Source organism: Mauremys reevesii, linkage group 2, assembly GCF_016161935.1.
Source record: "Mauremys reevesii isolate NIE-2019 linkage group 2, ASM1616193v1, whole genome shotgun sequence".
In the NCBI taxonomy this organism is placed as follows: Eukaryota; Metazoa; Chordata; order Testudines; family Geoemydidae; genus Mauremys; species Mauremys reevesii.
The window spans coordinates 174,696,392-174,723,164 of record NC_052624.1 but is presented as its reverse complement, the minus strand read 5'-3'; the positions used below and the strand labels follow the sequence as shown (position 1 = coordinate 174,723,164).

At 39.9% G+C, this 26,773-nt stretch overlaps 1 protein-coding gene across 1 annotated transcript in view; it reads left to right on the top strand.

Moving 5' to 3' along the window:
- LOC120397306 overlaps nucleotides 1–26,773 on the top strand; it is a 427,598-nt gene that overhangs the window by 317,771 nt on the left and 83,054 nt on the right. The window contains exon 22 of the mRNA XM_039523006.1: nucleotides 24,897–25,115. Within this exon, the coding sequence (XP_039378940.1) occupies nucleotides 24,897–25,115 (219 nt within the window). The remainder of the gene's footprint in view (nucleotides 1–24,896; nucleotides 25,116–26,773) is intronic.

Here is a 26,773-nt window from a genome sequence, read left to right as displayed (position 1 = left end):
TGTGGCTCTGGGTTTTTAAATTATCAGTTTGTTCTAGCACATCTTCTTCTGTCACCTCAGTCTTTGATAGTGCCTTGTCTTTGTTACCAGAAAAGAACAGGTTCCAGGATTGATAACTCCCTTTCATCCTCAATGGTGAAGACTGATGCAGCCCCTAATGATCAAGAAAACTCACCCTTTTTTTCAGTAAATGATGGCTAACGAATGAACTGTCTATCTAGTTAGTACATTGGGGGCCACAATTTTCTTATGTAGATTCCTTTAAATCCCTATTTAGGCTGCTAAATAAAAGTGCCCTACTTTTCAGGTGTGTTGATCACCCACGGTTTCCATTGAAGTCATTGGGAACTGCCAGTGTTCAGCGCTTTTGAAAATCACTGCACATTTCTTCAGGAACCAAAATAGAGATTTGGGCATCTAATATGCGCCCAAGTTAGAAACATTTGGCTTCTTGATCATGACCTTTTACTTTTTCAATATTAATAAGATTCTTCCCATGGTATTAGAGAAGCCACACACAATATGCTGCAGGCAGTTTTTAAAGAAATGCGCAGACCAAAATGTAAAAGACTATTCTTCCTTTGATGCATGTTTACAATTTTCATTGTCTCCACCTCCTTCCCTCATGCCCACTGTATACCATATACTTGATATGGCTTCACTATTCTTTTCCTAATTTGGCTTCTTGTGTGTGTGAAATGTTTTAAATCAGATTTCAACATTCTTTAGTAGTACATTCTTTAGTAGTACACACAGATTGAAAAACACATACTGTTATACTAAATGCTGGGCATTTTTAAATCCATGTTTACCACTAACTGAATTATACATGGGTGGCATAGCACATGTTTGGATTTTCGTCCTTATCTGTTACTTGATCATTACTTTCAATCTGCGGTTAAAAAATGTGACTAACATGTTGTGTGGTATAAATAGACACTGCAGGTTGAGATCATTTATGCATGGTTTGAATTTTGATGAAATTTTATACTGCCCTCTGGGCTAAACACTTAACCTAAGTGATTGTCCCAATAATTTCATTGAATCAAACCTTTTGAGATGGAAGTTTTACCTTTCATTATCTCTTAAATTGTTTACTATAAAGCTTTCCAGGAATGTTAGGAAGCAAATAAAAAGTATACAGTTGCTGTTTATCAGTGGTTCTGTGAATCATTATCTTGTCATTATAAATGAACTGAAATAGAAATATAAAGTGCTTTAGGTTAAAAGATTGTGCTTTCAATAAATTGAAGTCCAACTTCGTCTTTGTTTGCTTTTTGCCATGATATTTGGAATTATATTAAATGCAAAGATATATTCCACTGCACAATATTTATGCTGTGGCAATACTAATAAAATTCTATTTAAAGATTCTATGCAGGATCAAGAAATGACAGGACTTCACACGGTTCTTCTCTTTGATGAATTTTTATGAGCAATAGGTTAGCTTAATTTTCTAGTCAGCTGGGTTTTAGCTGGCCTAGTTTCACAGGATGTATATTGCATCGGGTATTTTAGTTCCAAGTTCTGATTAAATTTAAAATTCAAGCACTACTAAAATTAATTGAAATATATATTGGGCCAAATTTTTAACCAGCCTCTACATTTGCACAGGCAGAATTTGTACTCACAACCATTTTGGCATGCAGATTGGGCAGTTATATATGCGACTACCAATTTTGCATACACAAATACAAATTTACACACAGGTATGGATGTACGTGCAATTTTGTGAGCTCAGAATTAGTGGCCACTTCTGGAGTTTCTTGTGGTATGTAAATGTAGTCACTTCATTTAATTAACTAATTACATATCTGCTTCAGTGAAGACATTTAAAAAAAAAATAAACCTTAGACTATATGCCAGGAACAATGTTTGAGACATTGTAAATATAAGCAATTAGTAAAATATGGTTTGTTTAAAAGAAAAAGTTTCTTGACCAAGTGACATGCTTTTGCAGGGTGGAACCAGTTATATGATACTTCATTACGATTAGCATGTTTTACAGCATATAATGCAAGATTTCATGGCAGGTGCAAAATCTACTGATTTTGTCATTGCCATAAACACTATAATTAGGGCAGGTTTATAGACTGGAGCCATCATGTCTTTAGTTTTTTTTCCATTCCAATACACCGTATCAGTCAAATTCCACACTTGGGTAAGTGGGTATAACTATTTTGACTTATATGGAATTTATTTTTTACTTCCTTTAAAAACATTCTCGATATGTAGCTTTATTGTTTTTGACACTTAAAAGCATAGAATGTGTTGTTATGACCTGAATGCACTGACATTTGAAGTATGACAGTAATCCAAGTAATTATCACTCATTTAGTTAATGGAAGGTATCTTTGCTTCCTGAGTGAGAGGACTAATTATTATAGTGTTCTTATCTTTTAACTGCAAAAGAGTTTGCTTTTTGTTTTCATTTTGGTATTCTTTAAAGATTTTAATCATTCATAGCTGTGACAAGTTGTTAATCAAACTCCATCCACCACTTATTCCACTGTTACTAAAGCCAATTAAGTGTACAGAATAGAGATGGTTGGAGAATGGTTTTATTTTTTCACAGACATTTTTGACTTTTTGGCAAAAATTTGAAAACCAAATCTTTTGGCCAAAACTCAAAATTTTTTGATTGTGAAGTATCGCTACAACTCCTCGTGTTCTGATTCTCCTCTGGTCAGACGATATCTCTTATGATATACTCTGATGTCAGCTCTCCTCTTGGTGAAGGGAGACAATTGCATCATGAGAGTCCCTGATTATGGTGCATCCTGAGGGATGTAGTCCAGCTGGCAAGCCCAGCACATAGAGTAGACTGGGAACAAGAGGAAACTGAATTGCTGCAGAGTGGGGACAAGAGGAAACTGAATTACAGCATCAAAATTTCTGAATAGAAATATATATTTTTTCAGTTTTCAGATATTCATTTTTTGTTTTGTTTTTTCACAGAGAGGAACTTTTTGTTACAAATTTTGTTTAGTCGACAACCCAATTTTCCATCAAAAGCCAATTTTGATGAAAAAATTTATGGCCAGCCATAATGCAGACTCTTTCAGAGGTGCTGAGCACCCACAATACTTATTAATTTAAATAAAACCATAATCTGAACACACTACCATTCACTCTTCAGGCAGGATTGCTCCAATCACCTGAACTTTGGGAATACATTTCCTTCTTGTGATATCGTTGGAGGCGTTGGGCAGTCTGGGACTCCGCACACCTTTTTCTAGAGACTTATGAGCTACTCTAAATTCTTCCCACACAAAATAATTCCACCATCAGGATTGAGATGCACTGTTAGTCCTCTGGTTTCCTAGACTTTGGTGTGCACTCATTTCAGTCTCTTTTCTGGAGCTAAGAGGGCCAGAAGTTGCCTTTTCTAAAATGAAATAATGAATAAATAAATAAAGTTGAGATTCTTATAAAAATAATATGACTCTATCTGTTGGGGCTTAAGAGAAAACATCAAAGATCTTAAGCCTTGCAATAAATTCACAAGAATTGGCAACCCCATTGATGGAAAATCACCTCTCAGCTCAAGACCAATCTCCAACTTAACTCCATTAAAGATGCATTTGGAACTTGGGGTCATGGTTTCTAGTCTGTTGCTGTAATGTCAAAAGCACTATATATAAATGCAAGGTATTATTACTAATGTTCCTCAGCACACAGATAAAATTCCAAGCTCCAGAATAGCTTTCTTTTTTAAAATTTTTACAGGGCTCATTCAAATGTATACAATGTCCCTTATAAACCCATTTAACTGCTCTTCCTTCGTCGGGCTGCTATGTAGCTGTTTCATCCACACCCTTTAATATATGTCTGATTAAAACTGTACATCCTTTACTATGCATTTGAAAAGAAAAAAACTTTTATTAACATTTGGATTAAGTCCTGTAGAACACAAGCCTTCCATCGCAGGGAGACTCATAGACTCAGAAACTTTATGACCAGCAGGGACCATCATGATCATCTAGTCTGACCTTCATGTCGCAGGCAACGGAAGCTCGCCCATCCACTCCTACAATAAGCCCATAACTTCTGGCTGAGTTCCTGAAGTCCTCAAATCTTGATTTAAAGATTTCAAGTAACAGAGAATCCCTCATTTACTCTAGTTCAAACCAGCAAGTTACCTGTACCCTACACTGCAGCGGAAGGCAAAAAAACCCCACCAGGGTTTCTGCCAGTCTGAGGAAGAAATTCCTTCTTGACCCCAAATATGCAGTCAGATAACTCTGATCATGTGGGTGAGACCCACCAGCCAAGGAGGTGGACCCAGTATGTCTTTTCTATGTCTAATTTGTATGATATTGTTACTTTGGTAGAAACAGGCCTAAGGCAAGGGATTTGGATCTGGTTTCCCCCCCCCCCCCAAAAAAAAAAAAAACAAACAACACCACCATTCAGGTGTATTCAGTTTTAGGGTTTGGGTTCAGCCTGTTCTAAGGGAGGAACCAGGCATGAAGTTCAGATCCAGATCTGGGCCTGAATTCTGTGACAGGGCAAACTTCCCTTCAGGATCTGAAGCAGACCCTGGGCATGTCCCCAAATATCTTCTAGTGTTTTTAAACAGTTGATCTAGGTGTATCTATGAGAGCTCTTCAAGAGATTTGCTCATCTGGCCTCTCTTCTTTTGCCTTCTCATGGTATCCTAGGAATATTTGTGCAGCTTGGGACTCCACAACCTCTTCTTTCCTCAAGGCTTATTAGGCATTCCACTTTCTTCCCACCCAAAATCCTTCACCACCATGACCAAGGTGGAGTACAGCATCTCAGCTAGAGACCAGTCCCTATATGAACTCTTGGGCATGCTTGTAAAAGATACCTTTGGAACTTACATTCCTCATTTCTAGCATGCCTCCATTTTCCCCACTCAGTTTCCCCTACTCTCTGTCTAAACCCCCACATTTTATCAACAGGTAGTTTTAATCCTAGCAAATGCCTGTCTCCTTAACACATAGATGGCTGAAAGGATAATACACTGGAATAATAAAGTGCAATCTAATCCATCTATTGTTGCTCTACAAAGAGAAAAGGAAAGCAGCTGACTAGTCATGAAAAAGTAAAAATGATACTCTGCACCTAGATATTTTGAAGAGTCTGTTGCACATCTCAGATCTTTACATGTTCCCATGCAGCACATGATAAATAATATATTTGCTTCTAGACTACTTTCTGAATTAACTCATCCAACTCTCCCACATTCTTTCAGCTATGAAGGCTTGTGCTCTATCCAGGTCTGATTTAGTTGTTAAAGAAAGAATTAGACAGTGAGGAGACTTTACTTCTGTTCCCCACCCTGACACTGGCTTACTTTGTGAACTTGGACAATTGCCTCAATTGCTTAGTGCCTCAGTCTCCTTATCTGTGAAATGGGGATAATAACACATTACTCACCTTAGTAAAATGCCTTGAGATTCTTGGATGAAAAATACCATTATTGTTAGTTTTTCAAAGAAAACCAATGTAGCAAGTAAGGAGAAAAATACTTCTAACAAATATAGTGGATGAAACTCCTTTCATACATTAAAGTGTGACATGCTGACAATTAGAACTATATTCTCCATTGCAATTGGCCAGATTTCAACAAGAACTTTTTGCTTTACAATCCTTTAATACACCTTTGTGCTTCTTGCATGTTCTATGAGGGCACTTGCTCCCATATCAGATTGCTCAGTCTTAATATCAAAACCCACAGAAAGATTCTGGAATAGTGAGAGGGATTTCTTCAGCTTCTGCTGTCAGTAATGTGAAACAAGACTACTGAAAACAAGAAAGAATATTAGTAATTTGATTTAAGACAATTGGCACATCAGGGGTTACAGGATAAAAATCACAAAGAAGTCAGAACATGCAAAAATTAAGGTTTCCACAGCAATGTGAGGTCAGATGCATTATATATATATTGTAAGTTTTATGCTATATAGTTTAGGATATAAAGAGAGACCTAAAAGCTATGTGTTGAACAAGAAAGACAGGAATAGAAAACACCACATGCCTGTGATTTAACAGTGCTCTTGGAGCCTTGGTAGAGATTTTCAAAGCGGTCTAGGTCAGTGGTTCTCAAACGTTTTTTTCGTGGACCACTTGAAAATTGCTGAGGTTCTCAGTGAACCACTTAATGACCTTTCCAAATGTTGTTTGCACCATTAGCTGACTATTGAAAGAGCTTTGGATAAAAGTGCTATATATAAAAAAAACCAATAATAATTAATGTTTTTGTTCTACAAATAAAAGCACACAACTCATATTTTAATATCAGTAATCTTACCTTTCTAATGTGATGGATGTGCCCTCTCTCCCACACTGCAGCAGCCCCTGAACTGGGGCTGGGAAGGAGGGGGGTCTGCCCCACCACGGCAACCCCCGAGCTGGGGCTGGGAAGGAGGGGGGGTCTCTCCCTCCCTCCCCCCCCTGCCACTGCAGCCCCTGAGCAGAGACTGGGAAGGAGGGCTGTCTCTCCCCAGCAACTGTAGCCCTGGAGCTGGGGAAAGTTGCCTCTTTCTCTGGCCACCGCAGCCCTGCATGTCCCAAATTCCCTCCACCCCCTCTTCTCACCCCACTGACCCTTCCCACCTACTCCCAAGGCCGCCACCTCACTTTACATGTGCATCTTCTCCAGGGTCCAGGCATCTAATTAGTGGAGCCAGGCCTGTGTGGCTCCACTAATTAGGTGGATGGCCCTTCATTCTCTCATGTGTGACCACCCAGGCGTGCACCTTAGAGGGAACTTTCCGTAGACCACCTGAATGGAGCTCACAGACAACTGGTGGTCCACGGACCACGGTTTGAGAACCTCTGGTCTAGGTGATTCATCCACACAACTCCTGTTAATTTTAATTGCAATTGTGTATCTAAATCCCCATAACTTCTTTGAAAAACCACAACCCTTAACTTTTGCATTGTTTCACTTTTTGTCCTTAAAACATGCTCCCCCTGAAGTCAGTAGCAAGCTCCTATTGACTTCAGTGGGAATAGGAAGAAGCTATTTACCTATGCAACTTTTAACACTTTATTAACACATTTAATGCTTTAGGTATCATTACCAAAAAAACAAAATGAATCCAGGTAAATGTTGAACACAAACAGTGCAAAACCAGGGTCTGCTGGTCAAATATGCAAACTGAACAAAACTGTAACAGTGTATCAATCTATCATTAAAACAAGGTGTGTGTCAATGTGAGCCTGTAAGGCCATAAAAAAACTGAAATGTGAAACAGTCAGGAGTGGTAAGGAAGCCTGATCCAATGCCCGTTGAAATGAACAGGAGCCTTTCTGTAGACATCAATGGGCTTTGGAGCAGGCTCAGAGAGAGGTGCAGTTGTGGAAGCAATGAGGAAAATTCCAGTCAAATGGATATCAGAGCTACGAGGTGGCTGAGAAATGTAGTAGCACTCTTGAAGAGGCATGAGCTGAGGAGTGGTCCTAATAGGGACCTGTGCAATGACATGAGTTGCTGAAGAGGAGGGAGCAGTTTCAGATTCACTGTTGCCATGGCTGTGGTATGTTGGGGCCTGACAGGGCTGAGGATAAGGATTCCACCCTCCCTTCACAATCCGATGTCCGAGGTGAGTGTGATAGATCTACAGCTATCCTCATTTGAAGGAGCAGCTTCTTAGGAAGGGGAGAAAATCCTTGACCATTGATCTGTCTTGGTGTCTGAAATGGGAAAGTCACTTAACCCCATCCATGCCTTAGTTTCTCCAACTGTGTAGTGTCCTGCTGCCTCCCTCCCTTCTCCCCCCTCAGGAAAAGACTCCCTCATCAAGAAAAGGCTCTGGTTGGGGGAAGGCAGTGAGGAAAGGCTGAGCTGGAAAAGGCTGCCTCTTCCCCCTTCCCCCCCTCCCCTGCCAGAGCCTTTCCTTGCAGTAGGAAAAGACTCCAGCAGGGGGGAAAGGCTCTGCCAGCTCCCTGCTGCTGGAGCATTTATGTTGCAAGGGGAAAGAGTCTGGCAGCAGGGAGGGAGTGGGGAGAGGCTCAGTGCTGCTTAGCTCTTTCCCAACTACCTCCCCTCTGCCAGAGCTTTTCACTGACACGTGTAGCTATCTATCACAGTGTGGCCACAGCCTCCTTTTCACTGCAGTGTGTAGCTACAGCTATGGCACAGGCCGCAGCCAGCAGTGTGTAGTGTAGATGTAGCCTTAGTCTCAAAAAAAACCAGAAATGGCCATGGCTTCTTTGGGTGAAATCCTCGCTCCTGTCAAGTCAATGGCAAAAATCCCATAGATCTGGGACAATGGGACCAGAATTTCACCCTCTGTTATTATTTAGATGTCTTTAAAAAACGTAGAGAGACAAGGTGAGTGAGGTAATATCTTCCCCAGACCTGAGGAAATGATCTGTGTAGCTCGAAAGCTTGTACCTCTCTCACCAACAGAAGTTGGTCCAATAAAAGATATTACCTCACCCCTGTCTCTCTCTAATATCCTGGGACCAACATGGCTACATTTTAAAAAAAATTGTCACTTGGGTTGACATTTGCTAGAGTTGGTCAGGAAAATGGTCAATTTTTCTGCTGAAAATTATGATCTTGCAGAAAAAAATCAATTCCCCCAAATTTTGATTCAGATATGCCTCTGTAGCACGTCATGGAAGTTGTAGTTCAAGTGTCTAGCATTTGCTCACACACACATACACAAAAAGTGAAAAAAATTAAAGTTTGCAGGATGAATGAAATAAACACCAGCACAGTTTCTCAGATGCAGTAGGGCAACAAAAAGCTTTTTGGCTTTGCTCAGCTGCAGTTATTCAGCTTTCCAATGACCCTTCCACTTCGGAGACTTCAGCCAAGGGATGTTTGTTTGTTTATTTATTTATTTCTATATGGATGTACAATCAGGATTGAATCTGCTTTAGATGTTCCCTCTTTAGATAAAAACTTTTTTACAGATGGGTAGTTTAGCCAATCTCTTTTTCTGAATTACAGGAGCTAGTTAAATGGCATGTTTACCAGTATTCCAAACTCCTCGTTTACCCTGAGCAAAATTTTCTTTTAGCCAGAGTTGGTAAATGTAAAGTTCAGTAGCTATATTTAAGTATGTTATGACATACAAGTCCTTCACTTCAGTACCTGTTCCTGTTATTTCTGAGTCACATGCAGATTCCTAAAATCCTGCATGAGGAGCCTGATCAGGGGCGGCTCTAGGCACCAGCAAAACAAGCTGGTGCCTAGGCGCAAAAAATCTAGGGGCCCCCTGCTGCTGGGGGGGGGAGGCTGGCGGGGACCTGCCAGCGCTCATGCCGGGGAGGAGGTCCACCGGGGGGACGACCGGACCTGCCCGCAGCATGACGACGGGGGGCGGGGCGCTGCGCTCTGCGGACCTCTCGCCTCCCGCAGGCTCGCTGCAGCGCGCGCGCCGCCCCCGACCGCGGACCCGCCGCCGCTGGAGAGGTCCCGCCGAGCCGCGCGAGCGGCCGCCTCTGCAGCCCTCATCCCGCTCCAGTCCCTCCCGCTGCCCTGCCCCCCGCGCCGCGATGCGCGCCAGCTTGGCGCGGTAACAGGTAGAAACAGCCTGAGCCTGATACAAGACCAATTGAAACCAATAAACTCTCATTAATTTCAACGGGCTATGAATCAGATCATAAAATTTGAAGGTATATTTGCATTTTTTAAGTAATCTGTCCTTTCTAAGCACCACCTTCCCACACCTGTAAGGTTGTCTCTTCATTAACCTTGCCCTCTTTGACTGATAACCCCTAGAACACCTAGCCCTTAATACTAATAATCATAACAGGAACTTTATTAAACCTAGCTTCTTTGTTTCTCTTGAGTTATGCTGTCTCTTTTCTGGAGGGGGATGGGATGTCTCACTATCTAACACTCTTCACAGTCAGGAAAGGCACAATCATTAGGTCTGGCTAAAGCTGTCTTGCAAAAACGAGATCCAGCTTAAACCTTTGCCCAACTCTGAACCCTATCCAACTTATGATGTTTGGATAGTTTCAGAAAAAGGATACTTTTATCATTGAATGCTAACATGAATATGGTTCACCCTTTTCCTTTCAGTGACCTGCCGGTAGGCCTCTGTCTCCTTTTCCTACCACAAATCCTCGGTAGGGTGCTGCTCCTCTGTCCTGTGAGCTTTCTGTAGACATCTTTTTCATCTTGATTTTTTTTTCACTTTGGCGCTGCTAAAACAGAATTTAAGCACAACTCATATTTAGGATATGCTTTAAGGATGCCACCCATGTCAAGTGATAATATGAACTCTGTGTGGAAAGAGAAGAGGATGACCTAAAGAAACATTACACCGAACAATAAAGACGCCAAATCCATCAACATGACACTCAGTAGCCAGAAGAAGACCAGCACAAGACTGAAATAAATGGCAGAAACTGGTGGATGCCCTCTGCACCTGAAAGTGTGGGAGGATAAAGGAAAAAGATGAGGCAACCAATATTTTTTCACGAGGAAATACCCCCAAAGCACAACATAAACACAGGGCACAATTTTCTCTAGAACACATTAAACACATTCAACAGGTTTCGCTTTTTACATTTTCACTGTCACAAAATAATATTTCCACAAGGAAGATGATGATGCATGCCTCACTTGAGCTTGTTTTCTGACATTGCTAGTGAGTTGGATATTACTTCCCAATGCTGTGCTGTAATAAGCAGCAGGTTTCAGGATCTTGTCACACTATACAAAAAGATTTGCTTTTCATTGTGAGCGTCCCCTTTGGGAGGGAAATATGAGATGAAGGAACATGTCACCAGATCAATAGCTGACACCAGCAAAAAGAGAAGCCTGCACTAGTCTTGCCTGGCCAGAGATACAATTATAGGCACTAGAGGAAAGAAGATGAATATTATAGAGAGACTGCATATAATAACAGAATATATCTCCAATCCCCTAAGCAGCCAGTGGTCAGATATTTATTTCGGAGGTAATAGCTGTAGTAATTTTTAAATTTCTATTTAATACAATGGAAGCAGAAGACTAAGACCATGTCTTTCTGTTGAAAGAAAATTTGAAAAGCCACATTCCAAAGGCAGCCAAGCAGCCTATTATAATACTATTTGAACACCTTAAACACAGTTGGTATCCATTATGACATGTAATATAACAAGCAAACAAAGAGAACGCTGCACAAGGACTTACACATTTTTTTTAAATACAGGAGACCTGATTTCTGTAAACAACCCCCTAAAGGTACTTTCTACCAATAGCAGTCCACTGAAAAATAGATAAGGTTCTCATTATGTATCCTCCATGTCTTGATCATAATTTCTATCATGGTTGACATTCTGGTCCAGTTATATCAGGTACATTCTGTGTAAGTCCTTTAGAAGACTGGGATAAAGCTCTGCCTGAATATGGGATCATTTTGCCTTGGGGTGAGAGTTAGTTAAAGTGCACATAGTTCAAGGTGGATTTCAAGTCAGATTCTGCAGTGCTGGGACATTTTAAAATAAATAGTTTTGAATCAAAGAGAGCTCAAAAGGAATTAAATTAGTTCTTTTATGGATTTTTTCCAGAACCAGCAACACAAATTACGTTCTAAAACAGATGACTAAATATAACAACACAGTATTATGTTGAAAAGCAATGAATTAATCAGTAAAATTAATACTATTATGTAATGCATTTTGTGTTGCTAAATCATAAGGATTTCCCCCCACACACAGTTTTAGTGGAGTTTATAAAGAGGTGTTGTTTTTTGTAAGGATTTTGGTTGAACAATTTCTGTAGCTCTATTTGCCATGATTTTGTTGCATTTTAAATGTTTGAACAGTACCTGATAAGATGCCTCTTCTTGATAATTGTTTAATGCTATTTTAAATATAATAGTATCCTTGTGTGCTATATTCTGAGCAGCTCTTTAACACACAGAAAAATTCATGATTTTTTTTGAGGCATTGCAAACATTTACTTACTTTGTCCTAAAATATGTTTATATCCTTTCTTTAGATAATTGGTTATCATGAGCAAAGAAATGACATGCATCCGACGAAGTGGGTATTCACCCACCAAAGCTCATGCTCCAATACGTCTGTTAGTCTATAAGGTGCCACAGGACTCTTTGCTGCTTTTACAATATTGTGAGTTAGCACATAACTAACAGTGTCAAACCTTGGGATGTCTCCTCTTCATCGGAAATGTGAGGAAGAGCTCCCAAAAAGCTTGCGTACAACTAGACGTGGTCAAATTATCCATGAATAAATTTTCCAACGAATTTAGCTCTTATTCCATTTGTGAATTGTTTATTTTTACAAGTGTATTCACTAATCATTATGGTTTCATGAACAGTTTTGCTGTGAACAACTTTCAGCCTCGGGTTATTTTTAAGCTTTTCACTTTGTCTACTTGCAATTTAATATTAGTGGCATTTGACTAGTTAAATTAGTCACGTGGTATTTTTTTTCTGTTTCCTGATTGGACAACTGAAACGCTTGTTTTGTTTTTATTTTTAGAAAAGGAAGATAATGTATGACAAATATTGAATAATCAATTGCAAATAACCAACATCTGTTCATACCCTTGTGCACATGCAAATATGTACATTCATATGAAGAAAATTAATGAATAGACAAGGACAATTAATAAAAATAATAGGCAAAATGAAATGGCCAAGGTATTACCTTGATCACACTGTTTATTAGTTGTATTGCTCTCCCACACTCTGTTTTGTCTACTTAGGTCTGGTCATGGTGGGTGGGAAAGGGTGTTTTTATTGAATAGTCACGGAACCCATCAGAGAGATGGGTCTGAAAGGACAGTGTTGTCTTATGGCAGGTGCTGGGATTTGTAGAACCCAGATCTACATTATTTTTTATAATACTGCAAACAATAGATGGAGAAATAAGAGGATGTGCGAATGAGGGTTACAAAGAGTGACCCTCCAAAGAAACTTGCCCGTTTTGAATGATAGGGTGGACTGATTATTTTCCCCATGAATTGAACTCTTCAGGGTTCATTTACCATCTAATCAGCAACTTCTGCGTGAACATCCTAAAATATTTAACTGGGATGAAACCAAGGAAACTAGGAACAGCAGTTAGGGACTTCCATCTCACTTTTGGCCTATTGGTGCCAGAGTCACATAGGATTGAAAATAGGAAATGAGGGATGGTATTTTGGTGTATGCACATGGGGTGAAGTTCATCACTGAGCAGACAGTCAGCACAAGGCCTATGGGTATTTTGTGTCCCTTGCTGTGCCCAATTCACAGCTGTCACTAGTGTTGTAACTAGAGAAATTACTTTGGCGTTTGGTTTATTTGTTGGAAAATGTAGTTTTGGTCAATGCAAAATAATTCGCAAATTCATGTCAAGCTCTCTGAAGAGTTTCAATTAAACTAAATATATCAAAATGTTTTGGAAATGCCCAAACTAAATGTTTCATTTTGATTCAACTCAAAATTTTGCATTTTGATTTTGAGCAATTTGATAAAAGCAAAGGAGGATTAGATTCAGAAAACGGAGTGGACACAGAGGATTACAACTCCTCCCTTATAACTTTTAGCTCAATGGTTAGGGAATTCACTCAGGATGTGAGAGAACCCCCAGTTCAATTCCCCTCTCTGCTTGGCAAGGGGATGGGTTTTTGACTTGGGGCCCCCACATCACAGGAGCATGCCCTAGCCACTGGGGCCATGGGAAATTCTGTAGGGATCTTTCACAGTCTCTCCTGCTGAAGTTGTTCCACCTTTTATAAATAGTCATTGGAGCAGGGACTTGAATTTGGATCTCTAACATCTTGCCTTCCTACCAGGCTCTAGATTCATTTTCATGCCCTTTCCCTAGCCCAGTGACTATTTCTATTTTACCAGAAACTACATTTTGATTTTGATTTTTCAGAATTGGTGTTGAACCAAAAAATCCATTATTTGCCCAGCTCTAGCTGTCACATCTGCACCTCATCCCATTTAAGCTCTCTGATTGGGCTACATGGTGCATGGGCCATTTTCGGGCTCTCTTCACAGAGATGAGAGTCATTCAAGGTGCAGTGTTCTTTATGGCTGCATAGGACAAGGCTGCCTCCTCCTGGGGTGCTACATTGCTATCCACTGCAATGTTCCTCACAGAGCTAACCTATTTGCTTGGTGTTGAGTTTTGACTAGTCCTGGGAGAGTCATTTTAATTTAGTGAGACTAACCAGTTCCAGAGTCTCCCTTCCCAATGCCCTGTTAGTTCAAATTGGTGTATTACTGCTGAATATACTGCTCACAGATGGTGTTTAAGTGCTTAATGGCTTTCAGAAGATAGAGACATGTTGAGTCTGGAGGAAGATTACAGTTTTCCTCCAGATAAAGCAAATGTTCTTGGGGATATTTTCTGTGCAAAGATGGAAACAGGTTCAAATACGTGATGCTCTTGTAGTAGAACCAAGACTCAATACAGTACAGTACATTATCACTATTAGCTTTAATGAAAATGCTTTTCATTTTGTTTCTTCAGAACTTCTCTAGATGTTTTAGTGTGATTTTCTCTCCTAGGACATTTCTCTTTCTCTCATTTGCTCCTTTTTTTCCCCTCCTTGGCTTAGATGGGGTTGAAAATGAATTTATTCTGTCTACGCTGTAAGATTCTTCTGTGGTATCTAACCCTTCGCTTTTATTTCTCAGGGTAGGTCCATACTTACCGCGCGGGTCGACGTGGTGAGTTCGACTTCTCAGAGTTCGAACTATCGCGTCTAATCAAGACGCGATAGTTCGAACTCCCCACGCGCTCCGGTCGACTCCGGAACTCCACCACCGCGAACGGCGGTGGCGGAGTCGACCTTGGAGCCGCGGAGTTCGACCCCGCCGCGTCTGGACAGGTAAGTCAGTTGAACTAAGGTAGTTCGACTTCAGCTACGCTATTCGCGTAGCTGAAGTCGTGTACCTTAGTTCGACCGCCCCCCCAATAGTGTAGACCAGGCCTCATACAATGTTTAGTACTGGTAGAGGGGAAAAAAAAAAAAGCTCTGAGCAGTTCTGTAGGTTGTGCCCCTGGGTGTGGCCACAATTTATCCTATAGCCTCACCCTCCTAAATCCATTGTACTCTTTTCATGTTGTTTGTTTGTTTGTTTGTTTAAAACTGTTAGAGGGCAGGAAGGATGGGCGGAGCTAATTTCATTCTCTTACTTCTTGACTCACCCAGCCGTGTCATTGAGTCCAGATAAATGCCCCAGCCCTTTGTTCATTTCTAGAATGAAACTTAAACTAGTACTACTTAAAAGTTCTGAAATTTGCAGTAAAGTTTCTCCATTTTTCTGTTCGTTCCCCTCCAGAGCTGGAACTCCACATGCTGAAATACTTTACGAGTATTTGTTCTTGTAAGATTTCCAGCCTGCTTTTTCAGACCCAGAGGTAAAGAAAATTCAGCTAGTCTTTGGATAAGCAATGTTTTAGTTGCCTACACAAGTTCCAGAGTTGCCTATAGTCAAACATCATTTTTGCATTGTCAGTGTCAGATGTAGTTCAGAGCTGATACTACAGAGAATTCTTTCTCAGGTACCTGCCTGGAGGGTCTTGCCCACATGAATAAAACGAGTGCCATATTTGTGGTTGGGAAGGAATTTTTCCCTTGGTCAGATTGTCAGAGACCCTGGTTTTTTTTTATTTTGTTTTTTTTTTGCCTTCCTCTGCAGCATGGGGCACAGGTCACTTGCAGGTTTAAACAAGAGTAAATGGTAGATTCTCTATAACTTGAACTCTTTAAACCATGATTTGAGGACTTCAGTAACTCAGCCAGAGGTTAGGTGTCTGTTTCAGGAGTGAGTGAGGTTCTGTCACCTGCAATGTGCAGGAGGTCAGGCTAGATGATCACAATGGTCCATCCTGACCTTAAAGTCTCTGGGTATATGTTAAAAATCCCACTGGTGTTCTAAGTCCAGCAAGTCCCCAGTAACAAAGTTAGGATGATGTGTTTTATTTTGGCTCATGGCCAGGCACGTGATACAACTGGACCTGTGTTATTGCAATTTCCGCCTCTCTGCTGCCTAGTAGCTCTGTTCTTGTGGTCTGACAGAATATTGAACCTTGTAGGAATCCTGCCCTTTGTAGCAATTCTGCAGAGGTTTCTAGTGAGTTTCAATATTTTGGCAGAGTGGGTGGTGCCAGGTGCACTCTCATTCTATTGTGAGGTGCATTTCAGTGAACCAAAACAAATTTGGTAGGGGTAATGGGCTTATCTTCATTTTTTTAGGGTTTGGGGGTTTGGCATTGTTTTGGCAGTTTTTTACCACTGCAGGCACAACCGAATATAAACCTGCTGTGATTTCCAGCGTTTCTTCCATACTGTGACTCCTACTTTTTCAACAATTTGGAGCATGAATCCCCACTTCTGCAGGCATTTTCATTTAACGAAAACACTTAATGCCCCTTTCTCTCTTCTGCCACCTATCTCTAAATGCAGCCATAGATCAAGCTTCAATCACTCCTTGCCTCCCAGTAATCCAGGTTCAGATTATAACAACATCCTGAATGATGAAGGCTCATTATGAACATAGACTTTGATTTTAGCTGCTTGGTCACTGCTCACAAAGTCAAGAATTTTAAACGTGGCTGTACTCTGAAAAGCAAGCATGTAAAAATGATGACTTCTTCAGCATATCTTCTCCCCATTTGTATTCAGAGCCTTCTCGGCTTAATATAAAGGCAGGCATAAAAGTAATATTTTACCTGAGAGCCTAGCAGATAGAGAACCAATCTGGGAGTCTGGAGATGTGGGCATTCTTCTCAGCTCTGCCACTGGTCTGCTGGCAACCTTGGGAAAGTCACTTCACCTATCTGTGTCTCTAATTCCCTCTTTTACAGACTGAGATAATGACACTTCCTTTTAAAGCATTATATAGGAAGAATAATATTTGATTTATTAGTGTCATACATAGAAGAATGAACCAGATTCCATTCCGGCTCACACAGAATCAACAGATATATTAATTACTTTCCATTTGAAGGACAACTTGTACCAACAACATTGTCTTCTGCTATGCCCTCCATTATACCTGTGCAATTCCACTCAAGGTAATAGGATTGCACAGGTATAAATGAGGACATCATTTGTCCTGCAGAATCTTTATTACTGTTTGTGATGTATGGGCCATAAAGAACCTAGCTTGATTTTCAGATTCCATGATAAATGTACATGACTGGCATTTAGAGAAAAACATATTTTTACTTGTATACTGAATAAATGTATTGTGCAAATCATTGGGATACAATAAATGTGAAGCCTCATGATACCACTTTTATAAAGTCACTTTTTAATGTATTTCTGCACTTTAAATTTCCCCTATGGCTTCATGGGGTGAATTACTGCATTTATTTGGTTTACTTTACATTGTGTGTGTGTGTAATAGACACATTTAGGGCCAGATCCTCAGCTGACATAAGTTAGTGTAGCTCTGTGAAAGTCAATGGAGCTATGATGATTTATATCAGCTTGCGAATCTAGCCCTTAGCTTCAGAATACAAACTAAGCCTACCAGGGCATTGCTCAAACATTCACTACAGTTTCAGCAACATAGCTCTAGCTTACCCCAAACTACCCAAAGTGCCTTAGATCAGTCATTACTTTTTTTTTAAATCATAAAGAGTAGCCTGAGAGTCTTTGCATTGTTTCTTTTCTTATTATCCATTTTATTGAAACAATTGACCTGTTTTTTGTTGCAATACCGTCTCTGCTACTTGTTACTCTAGTGTGTTACAAAGAAAAATACAAAACTAATGTCCTAGAACAGAAGAATTCAGCCAAATTACTTACCACTAAATCCAAGGAATAATGGGTTAATAATGGACACATTGCTCGTGTGGCTTCTCGTTTGGAGCTTTATTCACTTTCCATCCCCTGGTTGAAGGGTTTTTTAAAGTGGTGGTTTGTTTTTAAAAGGTAACCCTCATGCTCTTTTCCCTAGAGCAAACTTCATATAAATCTCCTAGAAGTTGTATCTGCCAGCATTGTCACTTCACTTGCAAGTTTTCACTAGTAACACCAGCTAAAATATTTTGGGTGCCTGTTTGTACTTGCTTCACACACTTCACTTCATACTTTCCCCATAAGATATTGAATGAAAAACCATGTTTAAGAACTATGCCTCAACTTTCAAAGCACCAGCAAAGGAGAAAAATACACCAAGATTAATGAGTGTTCAAGGATAGTTCATCTTAATTTAAAGGTTAGTTTGGGACTCATTCAGCTTCTGTTATAGTCAATGTAAAGGTTCCCTTTGACCTTAATGCAAGTTGGTTTGGGCACTTTATTCCTAAAGCCTAGTAGATAGAGTCCTGAGGTGGGATTCAGAAGACCTGGATTCTAATCCTAGCTGTGCCACTGCCCTGCTGGGTAACCTTAAGCAAGTCACAGTGCCTCTGTGCATAAGATTCCCCAACTGTGTAATGGGGATAATGACCTAAAGTGCTTTGAGAGTTGCTGATGAAAGTGCTATGTAAGAACTAAGTACCATTATTATTAATGCATTGTGTTTCTGAATGATTCCTTTAGGTTTTGTTGAACATCTTCAATTCAGAGTACTATATAATAAGCATGAGGAATGAACTGACAGAGTACGGATACTCCTGGCAACTGTGTGAAAAGTTGTATAATAAAAAGGATTCTGTTTTTCCAGTTTCCAAAAGCGGAAAATATCATCAAAGTCCATGATTAAAATTGTCACCAAATCACTGAAAGCAAATTTTATATATACATACACATGTATGTACACACACACACACATCTATATATAGTATAGAGAACTCTGAAATATTTTGAATTTTCATGTATATATATTTTACTTTAAAATATTTCAGGTTTTTCTAACTTCTAGAAAGCTCTCCTTTGTTTGATGGTGCTTTTTGCAATGTGTGTGTGTGGTGGGGGAGGGGGAATGGAAGTAAGGAGGTAGTTAATATTGTCATAGAATTTAAGGCCAGAAATGACTGCTAGATCATCTAGTCTGACCTCATGTATATCACAGGTTACCAACGCCATTTGGAAACCATACACCAAACCCAGTAACCTAAATTATAGCTGATAGGAGACGAGACTATTATGTGCCACAGGAAGGGAATAAGAGGGACTGAGGTGCACCAGTGCCCAAGGTCCCTGCAATGGCTGGGAAATGATTAAGTTAGATGTACCCAGATAATCCTCGCAAGTGACTTGCACCCCATGCTGCAGAGGAAAGAGAATTACACTCCTCCCCCGCAACCCACTGCCAATTTGGCCTCCGGAAAAACTACTTCCTGACCCCACATATGATGATCAGTTAGACACTGAGTATGTGGGCAAGGACCAGCCAACCAAACCCCTGAGAAAGAGAATGCTTGGCATCAGCTCAGAGCACTGGCCCACCAAATCCAGTGTCCCATCTCTAGCTGTGGCCATCTCTGATGTTTAAGAGGAAGGAGACCAGGAAGAAACACAACCCAGAACACATTGAAGGGGGAATCCCTTCCTGCCCCTGCAGGTGGCCAGAAGAAGCCCTGCAGAGTGAGGTTTTAGGAACATAAGACATACACTGGAAATGAGCCCCTGGCCTGCTAAGCCCTGCCCCTTACACAAGCAACCCCCTCATACAATTGCACTTATAAATTTGTCAAGCTCTCTCTTAAAGTTAGTTAAGTTGTTTGCCCCACAACTCCTATTGGGAGGCTGTTCCAGAACATCAGTCCTTTGACGGTTAGAAACCTTCTTCTAATTTCCAGCCTCAATTTGTTCATAGCTAGTTTATAGACATTTGTTCTTGTGCCAGCATTATCCTTTAGCTTATATAACTCTTCACCCTCCCTGGTATTTAATCCCTTGATACATTTATGGAAAGCAATTGAGTCCCCTCTCAGCCTTCTTTTTGCTAGGCTAAACAAGTCTAGCTCTTCCAGTCTCTTCTCATAAGATAGGCCCAGTGCTTAATTTGTAATGAAGGAGGTGCTGGGGCTCAAGCAACTTTTTTACTTTCATAACTGATGCGACAATCCCAGAGGTGCCAGGGCTATGAACTGCCAATTCTAGAAGTCCCAGGGCTCAGCCATGGTAAGCCCTGACACAAATTAAGTACTGGATAGGTCCTCAACTCCCCTGATCACCCTTGTATCTCTTCTCTGCACCTGTTTAAGTTTGAATTCATTTTTCTTGAACATAGGTGACTGGAATTGTACACACTGTTCAAAATGAGGTCTTACCATTGCCTTGTTTAATGGCATTAATACATCTCTATCACTAGTGAAAATACCTTGCCTGATACATTCTAGGACTGCATTTGCCTTTTTTTGCAGCCACATCACACTGGTGGCTCCATAGTTATCCTGTGATAGACTAACACACTCAGGTTTCTCTTCTCTTCTGTCACTTCCAACTGATGAGTGCTCATCTTGTAGCGGAGATTCTTATTATTAGACCTTAACTGCATGTTAACTGCATTAATATAACTTTGTACTATTGAATTTCATCCTACTGGTGTTACTCCAGTCTTCAAGATCATCCTGAATAATATTCTGGTCCTCCTCTGTATTGGCACTGACTCCCAACTTTGTATCATCAGCAAATTTCTTTAGCCCACTCCTGCTTTTTGTGCTATCAATAAAAATATTGAATAAGTTTGGTCCCAAGACTGATCCTTAAGGAACTCCATGAGTAACATCCCTCCAGCCAATAGTTCACCTTTCAGAACAACCAGTTGCTCTCCCTCCTTTAGCCAGTTCCTTATCCACCTTACAATTCTTGTACTAATCCCCATTTTCTCTACTTTAACTAACAATTTCTATGGTACCATGTGATACCATGTCAAATGTTTTCCTAAAGGCCAGGTATATTAGGATCTATTGAATTTCCTTTTCTAAAAAAAAATCAGTTATTTTCTCCAAGAAGGAAATCAGGTTAGTGTGGCATGATTTACCTAGGTAAACCCATGCTGCAATCCATCCCCTCATCAAAGTCATTCTGGTTATAGTGGGGAAAAATTATCAAAGAGAAAGATTGTTCAGTGTTTTCCAAAGTTGCTCTGAATCTGGATTCATCTGATATCCTCTAGAAGTTTGTGGCACAGCTGGATCCCCTCAGCTGAGAATGCCTTGTTCTCAGTGCTCATGTGCTTCATTCTGGGTTCTGTGATCTGCATCATCCTAAAGGAATGTATCTGTCTTGTTGATTCCTGGATGGGGATGTGGTCCCTAATGTAGCTGAGAATTGAGCCATTAATTGCTTTGAGCATTAGGACCCAGGACTAAAAATGGTAATTGAAGTGGATTGCAAACCAGTGGAGGGACTAGAGAACAGAGTGGATATACTCACAGTGGTCTAAATCCTAGAAGAGTCAGGCATTTGTCCCAGCTGGAGTCTTTGCATTGTTTACACATTCAGCCTTAGTGAATTACAGTTATTCAGTCTGGAGGTAATGAATTCATGAGTCACTGTAGAAGTAGGAATCACTGTGACACTGGATGCCTTTCATGAAGAGGATGGAGAGGTAGACAGAAGTGTCTTGGCTAGTTCTTCAGAGCATTTCCCATTGCCTACCAGCATCACTTTGGTCTTGCTTGGGTTGAGTTTGAGTCAGCTGCTCTTCGTTCAGGAATTGATCTCCTGTAGGCTTTGTGACGCCTTAATCCTTTCTTCTGATATTTTCATTATGGAGACTATCTGGCATGAAATTTCTTTGCTAGCCCTGAATGGACCACTCTTTTCAATCCTCATAAGTTTCAGTGTGTTCTGATGTCCATGTTGGGTAAGTCTTTGACATTGGTTATTGTGAATTAACTAAACCTACGTTCTTTTGATAAATTTCAAGAAACCATATACATATTTTTGTGTTTCACAGAATGGGAGCCAAGTCTTGTTTTCTTAAAATAAAAATTAAATCAAAGAACACTGGAAGTTTGATATTTTTGAATCATACATCTTTACAAAGTAATGGTATTGGGGTTAACAGCCTTGAGGCATTTTATAAAGGGAGTATGGAACATTGCATCTCTAGAGTGGCTGGTTCTAATGTAGCTTAGGTTGATAAAATGACCTAAAGTGGTCATTACTATTTGATGACTCTTTGGTGGTTTATTTGACATGAACTGGTGGTCTCAATTCACTTTTTAGTGGAAAATACACACCTCCTTCTGGCACTAACTGTGTCGCTCAGCAAAGAGGTTAAGAACAGCATGGACATGAAGATTGCATATTCCCCCCTAGAGATGATCCTTCCCAGACATGGATTCCCATGACATTGGTAGTGCAGGACTGAAAACTTGAAATGCTTCTGATTATTCAATGGAAGATCAGAAAACTGAGCTGTCAATATATCATTCTTCATAAGCAATAAAATCTATCTATCTATCTATCTATCAAAACCATGGGACAGATTCTGCACCCTTGCTCTCCTTAAGGAGTACCTTATTCCTCGATTTCAATGGGACTACTCAAGTTGTAAAGTGCTGCCTAAAGTAAGCAAGTGTGGTATAATATAGCCTTCAGATTTTAGAGCACATAAAATATAATTTTTTTTGTATATATAATTTCAAAGTCAATCGTGTCTGATCTAACTGACATAATTGTGACTTTTCTTTCTTTCTTTTCTTTCTTTCTTTCTTAGAGCTAGATTGTGAATCCATTACTTATATTGATGAGCACTTATTCACATGAATAGGTCTGTAAGCTATTTGTGTGAGTAAGTGGTCAGCAGTATGAGGTAGGGGTTCATAATTTGACTTAAATTAGTGGTGTGGTAAAAACAGATCTGTAGCATAGAATGTTGTGCAAATTTTGAGAGTGATCTGCACTTGTGCATTCTAAATGACCCAAACCTTTGGAAGCCCTGGTAGGTCAAACTACCAGCTATGTAGGAATTGAATGTCTGACCCTAACAGCTACCCTTTGCCTCTCTGTGATTTTTTTAATGATGTGTGTGCATTATAGCTTTCCTTATAACCCATAAATCAATTTCTGTGGTACATATAACATGGGCAGTGTCAGAGGCCACTTTTTGTCTTTGGATGGTCATGCCATTCATATATAACCAAGCAAGAGAATAGAAGAAAGCTGAAATGGTGTTGATGAAACTGTACAATGCTGAAACAATTAAAATATTATTTTAAAGGTGAGCAAGAGAAGGATTATGCAACTGAGAGATGGAGGCCATGTCAATTTAAGGAATTAATTTTCCTGTGAAATATCACTATTGCTTCTCAAGGTTTGATTTGGATTTTATTTAGGGATGGGTGAACCACCAGTGCAAAAAATATAGAAAATCCTCCCAATCCTCAAGCCGCAGCCCATTTCTGGAACCAAATCTGAGCTGAACCTTTTAGAAATTTTGGCCATTATTTCATATTTCTGTTTCCAAACAGGCTTACCATGACAAAATTGTAATTGAAGTATTTACTACCTGATCAGAAACAGGAGGAACCAAAATCTCATGAGAAAATCTGTTTTCATCAGATTATTAGCTATACTTTGCAGACTCAGGATGCCTGGGTAGGCGTGGATGAGTATCTACAGTTTAAATGCCTATTCAAATAAAAACCAAATTCAGAATCTTTTGAGGTTTTTCCCTTTTCTAATTGTAATTGTAGTCCATATGAAGAAGAGGGCATGTAAAATAAAATAGCAGTAAAAAACTTTAAAGAGAAGATAAAAGTGCACAGTGCAACTATTGCTGTTACTTGTTCTCCAGTCATATGACTTAAAAAAAGCACAGCATATTTTATTCCACAAAAAGATCTTTATGTTTTTGAACTTTTGAAGGACTACATCAATACAATTGATGGTAAGAGCATAATGACCTCATACTTGGTTCTGGAGCTGTGCATCTGAGCTGCTTAGTCATTTAAATCAATGGAGATAAGCATAGCAGTTAGAAGTTTCAAAAGGTCAAAGAAGCGACTGTCTTTTCAGTTTTGAATCAGCTGAGATTTTCCAGTTTCTTGAAAACATAATGCCAAGCCTGCATCTACGCTTCTGATTTCTTTCTTTTTTTCCTTTGAAGAGTCATAGTAATTAACTAAAGGGCAGATCACACCACATTGACTAGTAGAATATTATATAGTGTAACTTCCTTTCTGTTTTCTCTTTCACATGACAGCTCATTTCAAAAGGACTTTTAGTCCATTAAATGTATCAACATTTTTAGACTGCAGCACCAGCCAGCACTTTCTTACCCTAAACACTAAACTTCACTTATTAAACTGAAATAAATATGTCTGACAGATCTGGTATCAATTTGTCAGAAAGGAAATTATTGATAATTAATTTGTAATTAGTAAGCAAATAAAAGAAAAGCAAAAGGCTAGAGAAAATTGCTTTATTTATTTTTTTGTTGTTGTTAAAAAAACTGGTAATATGATTTTGAATGCATAACATCAATCCCATTATGCAGATTACATCTGAACTTTAATTATGTGAAATGAACTTCTAATTAAGAAAAACTTTCCAAGGTCTGTCTCTGTTAAATGAATTTTGGCTCCTATTGCCACATTTTTAAGTGTGTTTGCTTTTACTAAAATGCCTGCTTCTGCAGCAAAATTATGAGGAATAAAAAATAAAATCAAAATAGTGGCTTGATTAAAGCTGCTGTGACAGTTTAATATCTGATCCATTATCTCTCTGAGGGAATATATCTTGCATTTGGGGGGGAGGGATGGAGCAGATGATAAAATATTTTTTCCATCTGTGACCTCTCTGAGCCTACGTTTCCCTGTTGTGTGTGTAAGAGAAAGGCACAGACAAAATTCATAGTGTGAATGTACAACACAGAGTAAAATTTTCCCTTTGTTTGTGTATATATGTATATCCAATATGGCAAGTGCATTATTTTATGGATCTCGATGTAGCGATCAGTCAAAAGTAATGATAAAAGTGTGGTTGCCCAAATTTATCCATACAGCAGGTTTCCACTGTATCTACCTTTCATGAACAGTTATTCATTATGCGTCCTAGAATGACTCCTGTTTGTTTTGCTTCTGTGCATTTCCAGTTGCCATTCTGCCGTTGAAGTGAGAGTGTCCAGAAGAATCATTGAGCATTTCCATTTTGGGGTGTATGGAGTCTTTTCCGAACTGGGATTGGCGCAATGGCGTTCTTGGGACTTCTGGTTCATTATGCTGCTGGTAGTTTTACTCTGGTTTGTGCGGCTTTATCTGCATTATTGTAGTCAATGGCTCGTTCTTCAAGCCATCTCAGTTCCTGTTGCAAAGTGAGTTCCAGTTCCTTCCCTTACTGTTAAATATTCAGACCAGTAACTAAATGCATGGGATTTAAACCAGAAACTCCCTTCACATTAAGATGAGAATTGGCAGATCAGGCCTGTGCTTCAAAGTTTGGATCCAAATCCAGCTTCCAAGTTCAGGAGGGTGGGGATATGAGGTCTAGTTTGGGTGAATCTCTAATGAGATCATGCCCTAATAGTGCAAGTGACTCTAAAAGGAAAGACAAAATTGTTGGGGCTTTATAAATATTGTACATTGCGTGTGTGCTTATGTATATATATCCCCCTGCCACCCACTATATATTTTATTGTAAGAAACATCATTTTGGATAAAAAAAAACCCCACAAAAGAACATATTTAAAAGTATTGCATTCACAATTTGATTTTATTAAAGTACCTTATGCATACAGTATTTTTCAAGTAATCTAAGTTTGATACAGCCCCTTTACTGAGAGGAGCAAAGAATGCTTCTTCTGCGAAATGAATGAATTCGAATAATTGAACCTAACTTTAACAAAGGTAGTCTTCTATGCAGGGGCGGCTCTACAAATTTTGGCCCCCCCTCAGTCCCCATGGGGGCGCCGCCCGAGCCGCGCAGCGGAGCTGGGCGCGGCGCATGGCTGCGGGAGGGTCTCGCGCTCGCGCTGCTGGCTGGACCCTCCCGCGCGCGCGGACGGTTCGCTGGTCTGGCGGCTGCTGGCCGCAGTTGAGCTGCGCCAGGTCCAGGCGAGAGCCCCAGCGAGCAGGACCGACGCGCGTCCGCGCATCATCACGCTGGCGCAGCCCGCCCGCCGCCCCCTGGGAAAGGGCTGGAAAGGCGCGGCAGGCGCCCCCTCTGGCTCCCTCGCCCCTGCTTCTATGCCACTATCATTTGGAAAAACGTGAGCCCAGTAAAAGTGATTCCGCTGAGGCTGTAGGTAGACAGAGAGAGAAATATTTGTTTTAAAACATCATTTTACAGAATGTGGATTATGAGAGAAATGAGTATATATGTAGGGAGGTCAGTTAAAGAGGATCCAAATGACATTCAAGCTGTCCCAGGTGGAATTTCCATTGCTTTTGATAAATTAAGTACAAATATAAACACGTGTCTGAAAATATTATCCAGTTGATATGTTTAATTTTATATTTTATTGTAAGAAACATCATTTTGGATAACCCAAAAGAAGATATTATATTTAAGTATATTGTTCACAATTTTTTTTTTTTAAGTACTATGCATACAGTATTTTTTTTTAATCTAAAAGTTTGATACACCCTTTTACTGAGAGGAGAAGAGAGAATTCTTCTGAATGAAATGAATGAATAATTGAAATTGACTAACTTTTTAAAAGGTGTCTCTCTTCTAGGGGCTACAAATACAAAATTTGCCCCCCCCAAGCAGTCATGAGGCGCCCGAGCCAGCTGGGAGCAGCGGACCAGTAAATAAAATGTTCTTCAGAGATTTCCAGGAGAACTATTACAATATTTGCAAAAAGAACGAGGAGTACTTGTGGCACCTTAGAGACTAACAAATTTATTTGAGCATAAGCTTTCGTGGGCTAAAACCCACTTCATCGGATGCATGAAGTGGAATATGCATCCGATGAAGTGGGTTTTAGCCCACAAAAGCTTATGCTCAAATAAATTTGTTAGTCTCTAAGGT